General features: G+C 43.5%; 1 protein-coding gene across 1 annotated transcript; it reads right to left on the bottom strand.

Annotated features, from left to right (window-relative positions):
- Window positions 1-1,705: 1,705 nt before the first annotated feature.
- On the bottom strand, window positions 1,706-11,511 carry LOC310700990 (vomeronasal type-2 receptor 26-like; the record flags this gene model as incomplete). The annotated part of the gene is made up of 6 exons (XM_083490951.1): window positions 1,706-2,604; window positions 4,201-4,327; window positions 5,009-5,239; window positions 8,084-8,872; window positions 10,428-10,719; window positions 11,303-11,511. The coding sequence occupies 6 exons, from the start codon at window positions 11,509-11,511 to the stop codon at window positions 1,706-1,708; spliced, it is 2,547 nt and encodes an 848-aa protein (XP_083347077.1).
- Window positions 11,512-12,007: the final 496 nt, after the last annotated feature.

Raw genomic sequence — 12,007 nt, 5'->3', positions numbered from 1 at the left:
GCTTTTCATTTAGGGTCACCCCTCTGACGGTTTAGGATTAATCAAACTGAGATGTCTGACTGCAGGCAGCAATCGTACAGATTCTAGATGGGTGAGGGGCTTGTCAGTTATTAAGATCATAAAGGAAGACACCAGAAATAATGTCATAAAAGGAGATTTTACTTCAAGAATTAGTGTCCGTAATACAGGAAAGAAATCTGAAGGAAACAGCACGAGAGATCAATATAAACTGACACATGCAAAACCGCAAAGGCATTTCCAGAGAGGCAGATTCTGCACAGGTGCAGCTATTTCTGAAGAGCAGACAATCGCCTGACTTAAAAACACTTGGTGCTATACTTTGAAATTGTTAGCATAGAAAATAGAAAATGCCTACATGAGGCCATTATCACATGCATTACGATACTCTGTAGATGGCACAAAACTTTTCCAAGTTCTCTTTATCTACAAGTCTGACAACTTTAATTTTCTGGGACCATTTGTCTCTTATCTGACTATGTAAAATCAATGTCCATATCCAGTCCAAAACCAAAACTTCAGTCATGTCCTTCCATATTATAAGTTTTCTCCTAGTCTTCCATTTTTGATCCTCATCAAGAATCATCTGCCAAAATCATCTCTCTTCTCATAAACTTTTTGTAAATGTGTATCAACTTTTTCAGATACTGGCTGAGACCCTAACTACCCACAGTCTCCCCAGAGGGGTTCAAGCCCTGGTTATTTTCCGCTTGGACTACTACAATGTGCTTTACATGGGGCTACCCTTGAAGGTGACTTGGAAACTACAACTAATCCACAATGTGGCAGCTAGACTAGTTGATTGGGAGTGGCCGCCAAGACCATATAGCATCGGTCCTAAAGGATCTTCAGAGGCTCTTAGTACATTGCTGAGCACAATTCAAAGTGTTGGTGCTGAACTTTAAAGCCCTAACTGGCCTCTGCCATGTATACCTGAAGGAACATCTACACCCAATCATTCTGCCTGGACACTGAGGTCCCTCTCTGAGGGCCTTTTGCTGGTTTCCTCACTGCAACAAGTGAAGTTACAGGGAACCAGGGCAGAGAAGAAGAGGAGAGTTTGGATTTGAGAGTCTCCCTAAGGAGTCTCAAAGCAGCTAGCATTCTCCTTTCCCTTCCTCCCCCACAACAAACACTCTGTGAGGTGAGTGGGGCTGAGAGACTTCAGAGAAGTGTGACTGGCCCAAGGTCACTCAGCAGCTGCTGGTGGAGGAGTGGAAACACGAACCCGGTTCACCAGATTACGAGTCTACCAAGAGAGCCTTCTCAGTAGTGGCACCCCCCCCCAAGATGTCAAGAAGATAAAGAACAATATAACTTTTAGAAGACATCTGAAGGCAACCCTGTATTGGGAAGTTTTTAATGTTTGGTGTTTGATTATGTTTTGATATGTGCTGTAATCCACCCAGAGTGGCTGGAGAAATAAATAATAAATTATTCTTATTCTTATTATTAGATTCCCATAGGATCTTTTACCAATACCTCTTATGTAGCTAGTTTAATATCATTTCCCCCCTAATTTAGCTAATTTCATTGTGTACTTTAACAACTCAGTCTGCAACTTCTTAAGCAGCTTATGAAATCCTGCTATGGGTAATGAGCAGTTTTACTCCAGTTGAGATTGTGGCTGGGACTTCCAACTGTACAATTTTATGATATACCTAGAAATAAGGATCAAATGTCATATTTAGTTTTTTGTTGTCAGGTGCTCCTTTGTGTTCAAATCAGGCCTCAATATAATAATGTAGCATTTGGGAATGAAGATGCAGCCCAGGAGCCCAGCACTGGAAGCCAAGATGGAGAAGATCTGAACGGCTACCATGAATTTTCCCTTTGTGCTCAGGTAGGTGGGCACAAAGGACACCCAAACACTGCAGAAGACCAGCATGCTGAAGGTGATCAGCTTGGCTTCATTGAAGGCCCCAGGAAGCTTCCTGGCTAGGAAAGCCACCGTGAAGCAGATGGCAGCCAGGAAGCCCATGTAGCCAAGGGAACTGTAAAACATGGCCACAGAGCCTTCGTTGCATTGGACAATGATTTCTCCAAGCTGGGAGCTCATGTCAAAGTCTGGGAATGGAGGAGAGATCCCCAGCCAGGTGCTGCAGATGAGAACTTGGACACTGGAGCAGGAAATGACAATGGAGTGGGTCAAACTCTTTCCCATCCATCTCCTCACCCTGCTCCCTGGCTTAGTAGCCAGGAAGGCCAGCACCACAGTGATGGTTTTTGCCAAGACAGAAGAGACAGCAACTGAAAAGATGAGGCTGAAGGCTGTTTGTCGGAGAAGGCAGGTCACTTTCCTTGGCTTTCCAATGAAGAGGAAGGAGGACAAAAAGGAGAGCAGTAGAGAGATGAGGAGGATGTAGGAGAGGTCCCTGTTGTTGGCTTTGATTATTGGGGTTTCTTTGTATTTAAGGAAGATTCCTAAGACAAAGCCTGTGGTTAAGGATAAGAAGAGAGCAAGTGAAACCAGGAGGCTCCCCAAACATTCTTCATAGGACAGGAAGGTCAATAATTTGGGGACACATTGTTGTCTATTCTCATTTGGATGCTGATCTTCTGGACATTTGTTGCATTCATCAGTATCTGCATAGAGGAAAACACACTTCAGTACCCTAACTTCAGTTACACACCTGAAATTTGCTGACATCACTATTGCATTTGGTGATAGACATTTTGGCAGCAGCACCCATTTTGCTATTATTCACCTCGAAAAATTAATATCTAGTGCCAAGGCCAGAAGTAATTATAGACCCCTCGATTAGACAACTGTGGGTTAAATGGAGCAATAGGCTGACTCAGTATCAAGGCAGCTTCCTGTCATGTTTGAATATTGAGAAGCAGATGTGTTAAGCCCCAACTTTATTTATAATATATTGAAGCTAGAATAATAATTTCTAAAATCATGAATTGCATTAGAATTCTATGATTCTTCCAAGGAACTCGGAGGAGTATTATTGTGTGGCACTGCCTCCATTCCTGAACTACTGGAGATCTCTCAGAAATAGTCAGGTGGTCTCTCTAGCCCTGGTGCTGACTGACTCCATGGCAGAACAACAACCCTCTAGAGGTGACAGGTTTGGTGAACCCAATACACCTTGGCTCTCTTGCCCACTTTCCTCTCACTCATCAAGATCTTCCCCAGGAGAAGATTACCTGGCAATATTGGAAGTGATCTTTGAATTCCTTTGAATAATAGTTGCTGGAGATCACATGGGGGTTGGAGGGCTGTTCTTTCTATGCAACAAGGCCTTTCTTATATCCTCGATTTTTCTTACGAGTTGCTTTTTATTAATGGATAGATTTGGAAGAAAGTTCCACCTATCCATGAGTAAAACTGTACAGGTGATGTAGTCGAAACCATAAGACAAAATTCTGTAGAGGAGCTAACATAATTAAATCCTGAAAAATTCTACAAGTCTCAGCAGATGGGCAAATTAAGTTTCCTGGTGCTGTGGGGACATTAAAAAGGTAAAGGGACCCCTGACCTTTACAGGCTGGCAATAGGTGGACCCTCCTTGAAGAGGGCATTTCATTCATGGGGTGACATTTTCAGTGCTATTTTCTAGAAACAGAGGTGCCTGTCAGGGAATGGTCTGAATCAGAGGATTGGGGAATGCATTCTCAGGCAGATCAGCTCCTCTCTGAAGAGGGAGAGACACAGGACACCGAGCAGATTAGACCAGAGTTACCTAGCTATGAGATAATGGAAAGAGAACAGAAGGGAGGGAACAGCGAGCAAGGATGTCATAGGAGAGTCTGGGGGACCCTCCCTCCCCACAAACTAGGAAGTCCATAGAGAACAAAGGATGCAGAGAGCAGGAGGAACTTCCCGTTGGTGCCAGGATGTCGTGGGGGGTGTTTAGAAGGGGAAGGATTTATAGCCGCCAACTGCTCTCCTTATGCGGATCTTTGCTTGCAACCAGATGACTGAATAAAAAGAGTATAAATTATAAACTGCTCATTAATTCTTGTCTATAAAATTACCAAAGGGAGAGGAGGACTGTCCACGCCTGACAGTGCCAGAACTCATCATGAATGCCTCCATTGTTCTCTTAGAATGCCAATGGTGCCCACCTGACAGGTGAGAGAGCTAGCCATTACTAACATCTTCTTTGCAGTGGCTCAAATATTAGGCCTATCCTCCCATCAAAGGCCATTTTCTCTGAGTTCCTCTCCTACCTTCCTGAGTGGAGATTGTCCCTTCTGAGCAGGGAGCGCAATCATAGCAGCAGGGCGGCTTCCCTTCCTGAACTTTTCTGGAATATCCAGGGAGACAGCTTTCTGTGCATCTTGAACGAGGCACGGTCTAGGCATGGAGAGAAAATTGAGCACTAAGGAGAAAGTGATAGGTGAATTTATACCTTTGGACACAGATAATAGAATTTTGGAAGGATCCCAGAGAAGAGATTTTTACTTCTGATAACCTCAGGTGACCCCAGACCATATTTTGGACAGTTACATTTTTCTGTGTTTTTTTGCAGAGCTGCCTGGCAGAGACACCTTTTTCGAGCCTGGCATAAACCATCGTATGAAGATCAGCAATAACACAAGTCGTCCATCTGCTGCCATCACATCTGCCAATGGAGTCACTGGTGTTGCTTCCAAAGACCACCTAATTTGGTGTCCAGTTTGCTTGTGTGCCATGTCTCTATGCCCAAACAGAAGTGGAATACCTTACTATACTCCAGCTTTACCCAAGCTGTTGCTCCTCTGATATCTTTGCACAATGCTGGCTGGCGTGCATGGGAGATGTAGTCCACATTATTTGGAGGGCACCAAGTTTGGGAAATGTGTTTGTAAAATCTCCTATTTACATTGAAATTTTATACAAGTTTCCTGAAGAGCAGGTTCCATTAAACTCAGTGGGACTTAGCTCCAGAGAAGTGCCCACAAGTTTGCAGTCAAAGCCTCGTATGTACTATTCAAAATGTTATTAGAGCATAGCTGATGTCATAGTTAATAAAATGACAGATCCAATCTTTCCTACCTTCTTAAATAGCTTGGGCCACACAATTGCTTCTGGGTTAATGGTGAACTTCAGATTTGAGGACTTTAGTCTCTCTATTCTCCCAATTTTCACTCTATCATGAGAGTTATTAGGAAACAGCACCCAATTCACAATATCGAAGTCAATGGCCAGTGCCCCATTCTCATCCAAGTACTGCCCATCAGCTGAAGTATTAGAGTAGAACTGGACTTCTTTCAAGAAACGATGAAGCTAGAATGACAGAGGAAAATCCAGCAATGAGTAAGCAGGGCTGAATTATGTAACATGGTTTCATGTTCTCTCTGCACCCTAATCTTCTCTGAATAAGAACCACTGTATTTCTCATTTGGAACCATCTGACTGTTCTAGATTATTAGACACCCTCAATCAACTTCAAAAATTTTGGGGGCGACGAAAATCAACATTGTTACATATATTAGGAAAGGTTGATTTGGAGGGATAAAATGGGAGCCACTGCAGCAGGGTCTCAGATTATGAAATCAAGGTCTGAGAGATGGTCCTTAAGGTATTTTGGTCCTCAGCCATTTAAGGCTTTATAGGTCAAAGTTGGACTTTGATAGATAATTTATTACGGTCAAAGACCAGCTCACATAACACAATAAAAACAGCATTCATAAAGATAAAATATACAATTAGAGCAGATTGCAGCAATAGTTCATAAGTTAAAATTGAGATATATACATACACCTGTACAACTGAGATTTGGGCTACCATAAAAATTGACCCTGAGGCACCCCAAAGGGCGACTCCAGCTTTTCACTAGTAAGCTATTTTATTCTAGAGCAGTGGTTCTCAACCTGTGGGTCCCCAGATGTTGTTGGACTACAACTCCCATCATCCCTGAGCTCTGGCCTTGCTAGCTAAGGGTGATGGGAGTTGTAGTTCAACAACATATGGGGACCCACAGGTTGAGAAAGGCTGTTCTAGAGGATGATCTGTGCCTACAAATCTGGGCGCGGAATCTGGCTACCAGCCAGGTCGTCTTATGGTCTTTGCCTAAGAGGAGAAAATTAGGTTTAGACTTGTCTGAAAGATCAGCGAGCCTCTTCAGCAAAGGATCGATGGTGTCAATCTCAGCATAAAAAGGGCATCTAAAAAAAACATGTTCAGGGCTTCCTATTTCCCCTAATGGGCAGGCGCAAAGTCTCTGTGCATACAGGACTCTTCTATAGGAACCTTCCAGAACCGGTGAGGGCAAGGCCAAGCTTCTAGCAAGAGTGAAAGCCCTTCTTGCATTTCTGGATGCGAGGAAATAGAGATATGTTGCTGGAGCGGCTATGTATCTCCCGTTTTCTATTATTTTATAATCGGGGACCCTTGTACAGTCCTGTTGTCTCTCTGTGTCCATGATTCTTTGCCGAACCACAGATCTAGCTTGGCCCAGGCCCATAGTTATGAGGGTTTGAGAAGCAAGGCCCAGTTTCTGAAGAGTGTTTAAGACTGCTGTCTGCCAAAGTTCGACTTTGACTTGGGTCTGGAAAATTATTGGCAGCCAATGTGGTTGGACCAGGATCTGTGTAATATGCTCAAACAGTGTTGTCCCAGTGAACAACATGATGGTCGAAGTCTGAATCTTCTGAAGATTCTGAATTGTCTTCAGAGGCAGCCCAACGTATAACACAGAAGTGTGATTTTAACTGGAAGACAAAAGCTTTCAAGAGTATTGCTAATAACAGTTTAATATGGTAGTATCTAATCCTAAGTGTTTTTGTTACATTTTGTAAAAAGTAATTCCTAATATTCATATTAAATTAAGGTTACCAGATTTTTTTCAAAGAATCCGGGGACAGGTTTTTTTTTTTGAAAAGAGCAAAAAAGTTATTTAAAAAGTTATTTAAAAATAATAATTAAGAAGTAATGTCCTCTGTTCTGTGGTCTCCTCTGTTGCGCGGCCTTCCTCTGTGCCCCAGCCTCCTCTCTTGGAGCACTAGCCACCATGGAGTAGGCTCAGATCAGGCCTGGGCTCAGCCACGTGTCCTTGCCCGCCCAGTGCTCTCCTATCTCTTCTCCTCAGCAGCGGCAGCGGTGCGACAAAGTCGGGGCTCCCCTCTTCTTTCACCTTCCTCTTTCTCTCTCTTCCTTCTTCTTCTCCTCTCCTCCTTCTCCCTACATCGGCTCCAGGGTTTTCCTGGCCCCGGAGCACCACTGGGCAGTAGACCGCGTGGACGGGTACCCTCACGCCCATCTCGATTTGGGTCGTGGGGGGGGTCAGCAGTTCCCCCAGTTGACACCCCAGGCATCCTGTTCCCCCTCAGCAGTGGCAGCGGCAGTGTCAGTGTCAGCAGCCCGGAGCCAGCATGGTAGCGCAGTTGGCACTGGCTGGCTTCAGGAGCTGCTCGTTGCCGTGGCGCCCGCCATTTTGCCTCGCTAGAAGTCCCCATATAATGTGTCTTCTGCCATTGAACCAATCACGCAACATTCATTCCCTACTAATAAATCTACAACACTTAAAATACAAATCTGGGAACATTACATGAAATCCGGGGACATTCTGGGGACAGATTTTGTCTAGGGACATATTTGTAAATCCAGGGAGTGTCCCAGGGAAACAGGGACATCTGGTAACCATATATTAGATCTAGATTCTACATGTTTAGACCTTTTGTGGATTCCCAAACAATGCAGTATAGGAGGCTGCTAAGAAGTAGATAACTGTTGAATCAGAGCATTGGTCCAACGAGCTCCACATCTTTCTCTATGTGGTGGGGCCTTTCAAGTCAGTCTATAAGTTGCTGCCTGCAAATCATTGGATGATACTTTTGTCTGCAGGAATATAGCCTGAATCTGTAGGCTAGACCTGCCGAACAGTGATGGGCCAATTCTGTTGTGCTCTATCTGTAACTCATGTAGAATTCCCTTCCCCTGGAAACCTGGATGGGAGAAGCTCTGATTGTCTTCTGCCAGCAGGTGAAAACAATGTCAATGGCCAGTCAGTCAATGTAGACAATATTAACCAGTGTTCTGATACAGTTCAAGACAGATTCAGATGATCCTATCATGGTGATTCCAGAGCAGGAACAATAAATTCCAGTTTGTAAAAGGAAAACAACATACCTGCCATGGCTGTAGCTTTTGAAGTTTCCAACTGCCTCCACCCACAATCGACATCCTCTTTGACCTGGATGAATATGCAGCATTGAAGGCCTGAGCCACAGCTTGGATACTCAGGTAGTTCACATAGCTGTCTTGGGACAGGATTCTTTCAATCTCTTCCTGGGGCAGCATCTTCACATTATCCTTCTCTCTGCATTTGGTCATACCTCTCACAGACAAGGCATGCTTGGAATATGAACAATCAAATGCTTCTTCTGAATACTGTTGACTAGCCAAGGACATTGGCCCATAGTAGTCCTTCTTCATCCTTTTTTTAGTCTTCATTACAAAGGACAAAGAGCCATGAGCATATTGGAAGCAGTGAATATCACATAGGAAAATTTTGTTCTGAAGACCTGTGGTTACCCAGACTTTCCCCCCAGTTTGTATCCTTTCCAGTAAGGACTGTACCTCTATGATGATAAAAACTCCACTTTGAGAATCTGCAAAGTAAACAAATACATGGGCTTGTCTCCACATGGCAGGTGGTTCATGGGGTATCCACAGCCAAGTATCTTGTAGTATTCTTTGTGTGAAGGCAACACATATTTCCCGTTTGTTCATCAGAGGAGTAAAAGTACTCAGGAACCTTTCTCCACTGTCATTGTCTGGAGCAAAGAGGCCGACCCACGTCCACCTGAAATGCAGGAGGAGTTGGACCATCCCCTGGTACTGCGTTTCTTGGTTTGGGACCATTTGGTAGACAAAAGGGGACTGGAATTTATCCGTAGGAAGAAAGCCATAACTGAGCTGGTGAGGAAAGGGAAAGAGACTGATGGCTTGTGTTTCAGGATTAAGATGGGATACTTCTATGTGAAATATGATTATAGATTTATTGCAAACCTCACCATTTTTTGGAAGTAAAACAATATTATTATTAGTATTTAAAAATAAGCAATTATTATACTGATTAATTGTATTTTAGTGTTTTGTTGGAAACCACCCAGAGTGGCTGGGGAAACCCAGCCAGATGGGTGGGGTATAAATAATAAATTATTTATTATTATTATTATTATTATTATTATTATTATTATTATTATTGGCAAAATTCTCTATGCAGTTAAAATGGAATCAATAAAAACCAATCATGATGGTAAAACTCTATAATCAAATATCAATTAAAAGGCCTGTTGTAAAGAAAGGAAAGGAAAGGAGGGGGGGAAGGGGAAAAAGAGAAAAGATTTGCGTAGACCCTAGAAAGACAGTAGGAAAGGGGCCTGTCTGTCCTCAACTGCAAGGGAGTTCCATATTTCTTCAGACCCTCCAACATCTGGGTCAATAAAAGGCTAAGGAGTAAACACTGCACAGGGGAGGGGGGGACTTTTCTTTTTTTGTCTTATGTGAGTACCTAATAACCCCCCCCCCCAAGAAAAGAATCGTTGCAATTACTGATCACAAGCAGGAGGATTAAGAAATGTGTGGAATTAAATTACTAATCAAAGACATGGCTGGTGGGAAGATCAGGAAGGAATGAAAGTTCTGTGTGACGCAGCAATAAAAAGAGATTTGTTACGGCAGGCCTGCCTACAGGAGGACGAGGGGGAGGAGGACCATGGCTTGTTACTATATCGGAATGTGAGTTGGACCTGGCAGGGCCCCCTGAGAAAATTGATGAGAGACTGGCAGGCCTGTGGAAATCAACGGACAGACTGTGGGAAGGTTTTGTACAGAGGTGCGGAAATGGCGTCTGTTTTTTTCCTTTTTGATATGGCTCTTGGAGGAGTGTAAAATCCACACAGGATATAACAACGTTTGTTTTCAGCCCACTTGTGGAGACTACCAGAGATCACTAAGAAAGGAATATATGATAACAACACGAAGATGAGGAAAACAACAAAGAGAAGATAGCCGTGTTGGTCTGCCATAGTCAAAATAAAAAAATTCCTTCCAGTAGCACCTTAAAGACCAACTAAGTTAGTTCTTGGTATGAGCTTTCATGTGCATGCACACTTCTTCAGATACAGAAGGAGTAAACACTGCACAAATCTAAGTCAGCTGAGTGGTGCTTTGTTTGCCTCCTTCCAGCAACTCCTGCAGCGAAGCTTGTGCCAAATGTATTGCTCTGCTTTCCTTTGGACCACAGCAGTGAGGCTGAGAGGGAGGTCTTGTCATCTGGGCAGGCCAGGACCTCCGTTCCCCACTGCCTAGGCTTGTGCACTGTGGACATCACTTTGATAGTGCTAACACAGTGGTTTGACTTTATCCCAGAGACACACTCCATTGTCTTTCAAGACAGACAGATGCCAACAACAACAACCAGGTGGTTAATGTTGCCAGGTGTGTTTCACTTGGACCCATTGATTACCTGTGGGATCTTGTAGATGCCCAACATGCTTGCAATGTGTGTGGAGATGTCAAATTCACTCTTTTCAAGAACAGCTAGCAGCCTTTTCTGTTTCCCACAGCAGTAGTTTGGAATATTGATTTTCCCACCAGCAAGCAAGTCTGTCATGCAGTCAGAAGTCAGTCTTCCCTCAGAATAGCTATCATATAGGCTGTAGCCCAGGGTGATGTTGGGTAAGATGCTGGGGTTATGATTAATATCCTGAACAGCAAGGGAGAAGGAAATAACGTGTGAGTTCTTCTTATCCACCCAGCTGCGAAAAAAGTGTGTCACACAGTCAGCCTCAATTCAGTGAAAATGAAAGCCACATTCTTTTTCGTATTAATCAAAGCAACTTGGAAAAGGGACCAGGAGGTAGAGCAAAGTGAGACATAGGTAAACCTGTACCTGTGTCTGCAGTATATTTGCAAACAAGGAGGATGGAGGGAAGCACAGTCAACATTGTCAATTTGCAATAATAATAATAATAATAATAATAATAATAATAATAATAATAATTTATTATTTGTACCCCGCCCATCTGGCTGGGTTTCCCCAGCCACTCTGGGCGGCTTCCATAGAAACCAAAAATACAACCCACAACATCCCACAACACTTCCTACCTTTTAGAAAACAAGTTATGCTTTGGAGAGCAGTACATGTGAAAACTACTACTAATTACATAAAATACATTATAAAATGCTTTGAAACATGGCTTTCCCACAACTGAACAGACACATAGAATTCTTTAAATAAATGAATGAAATGAAAATTTTCAAGTATATCGGGAAACAAGTTTATCACAGGAAATGGAGAGTAGATAGGAAGCAAAAATACATCAATGCATCATTACTTACATCTCTAGCTTGCTGACGGGGGTGTTGGAAAAGGTGAAAGGAGGCTGATCATTAAAGAGCCTTGGAGAAGTGACTCCACCAATGAGGTGGTCTGCTAGCCAGTAAAAATTTGCAGGCAATATTTGCTCCTTGATCTGCTTCAGTGGGCATTTTCCTCTCAGCTGAATCCCATTGGTTGCAAGAGGCAGCAGCAGAAGCAGTGTTATCATTCTGGGTCTACCTGCTACGCTTTCCTTGTAGCTGTCCCACCCAACACTAGCTGCTGGTCTTAATAAGCCCCAAGGTTCTTGCAAATCAGGGATTGCAGTGAACTGACAAATACAGGGAGGTGTCCAGCTCTGGTCTCAGAGCTATAGGGTAATGGTTCAGAGGTGGAGCATCTATTTTGCACCAAGGTGGTGAGAGGGTGCAATCTCTGCTCCCTGTTCCAGGCAGGGCTGAGGATGTCCCCTTCCTGGAAAGCCAGTCAGCCTAATTGTCAGATCTAGAAGGCAGCATCACACAGACGTAGCTTCCCACTTTATCTGCTCTGTGTCCTGGCCCCCAGGATTTTTTGGCATGATATATATTTTATACATTCAACCTTCCAGGCAGAATGGAATAAACAACTTCCACTGCCCTTAATTGTGATATTTATCTTATTGGTCCCAAAGGCAATATTCAAGCGGTGGGGTGGGGGCTACTTGGACTCAGGAAAGGATAAAA

This window comes from Podarcis liolepis (assembly GCF_965112155.1).
Source record: "Podarcis liolepis genome assembly, chromosome: 2".
Lineage (NCBI taxonomy): Eukaryota > Metazoa > Chordata > Lepidosauria > Squamata > Lacertidae > Podarcis > Podarcis liolepis.
The sequence above is the reverse complement of the archived record's forward strand: the minus strand, read 5'-3'. Positions and strand labels throughout refer to the sequence as shown.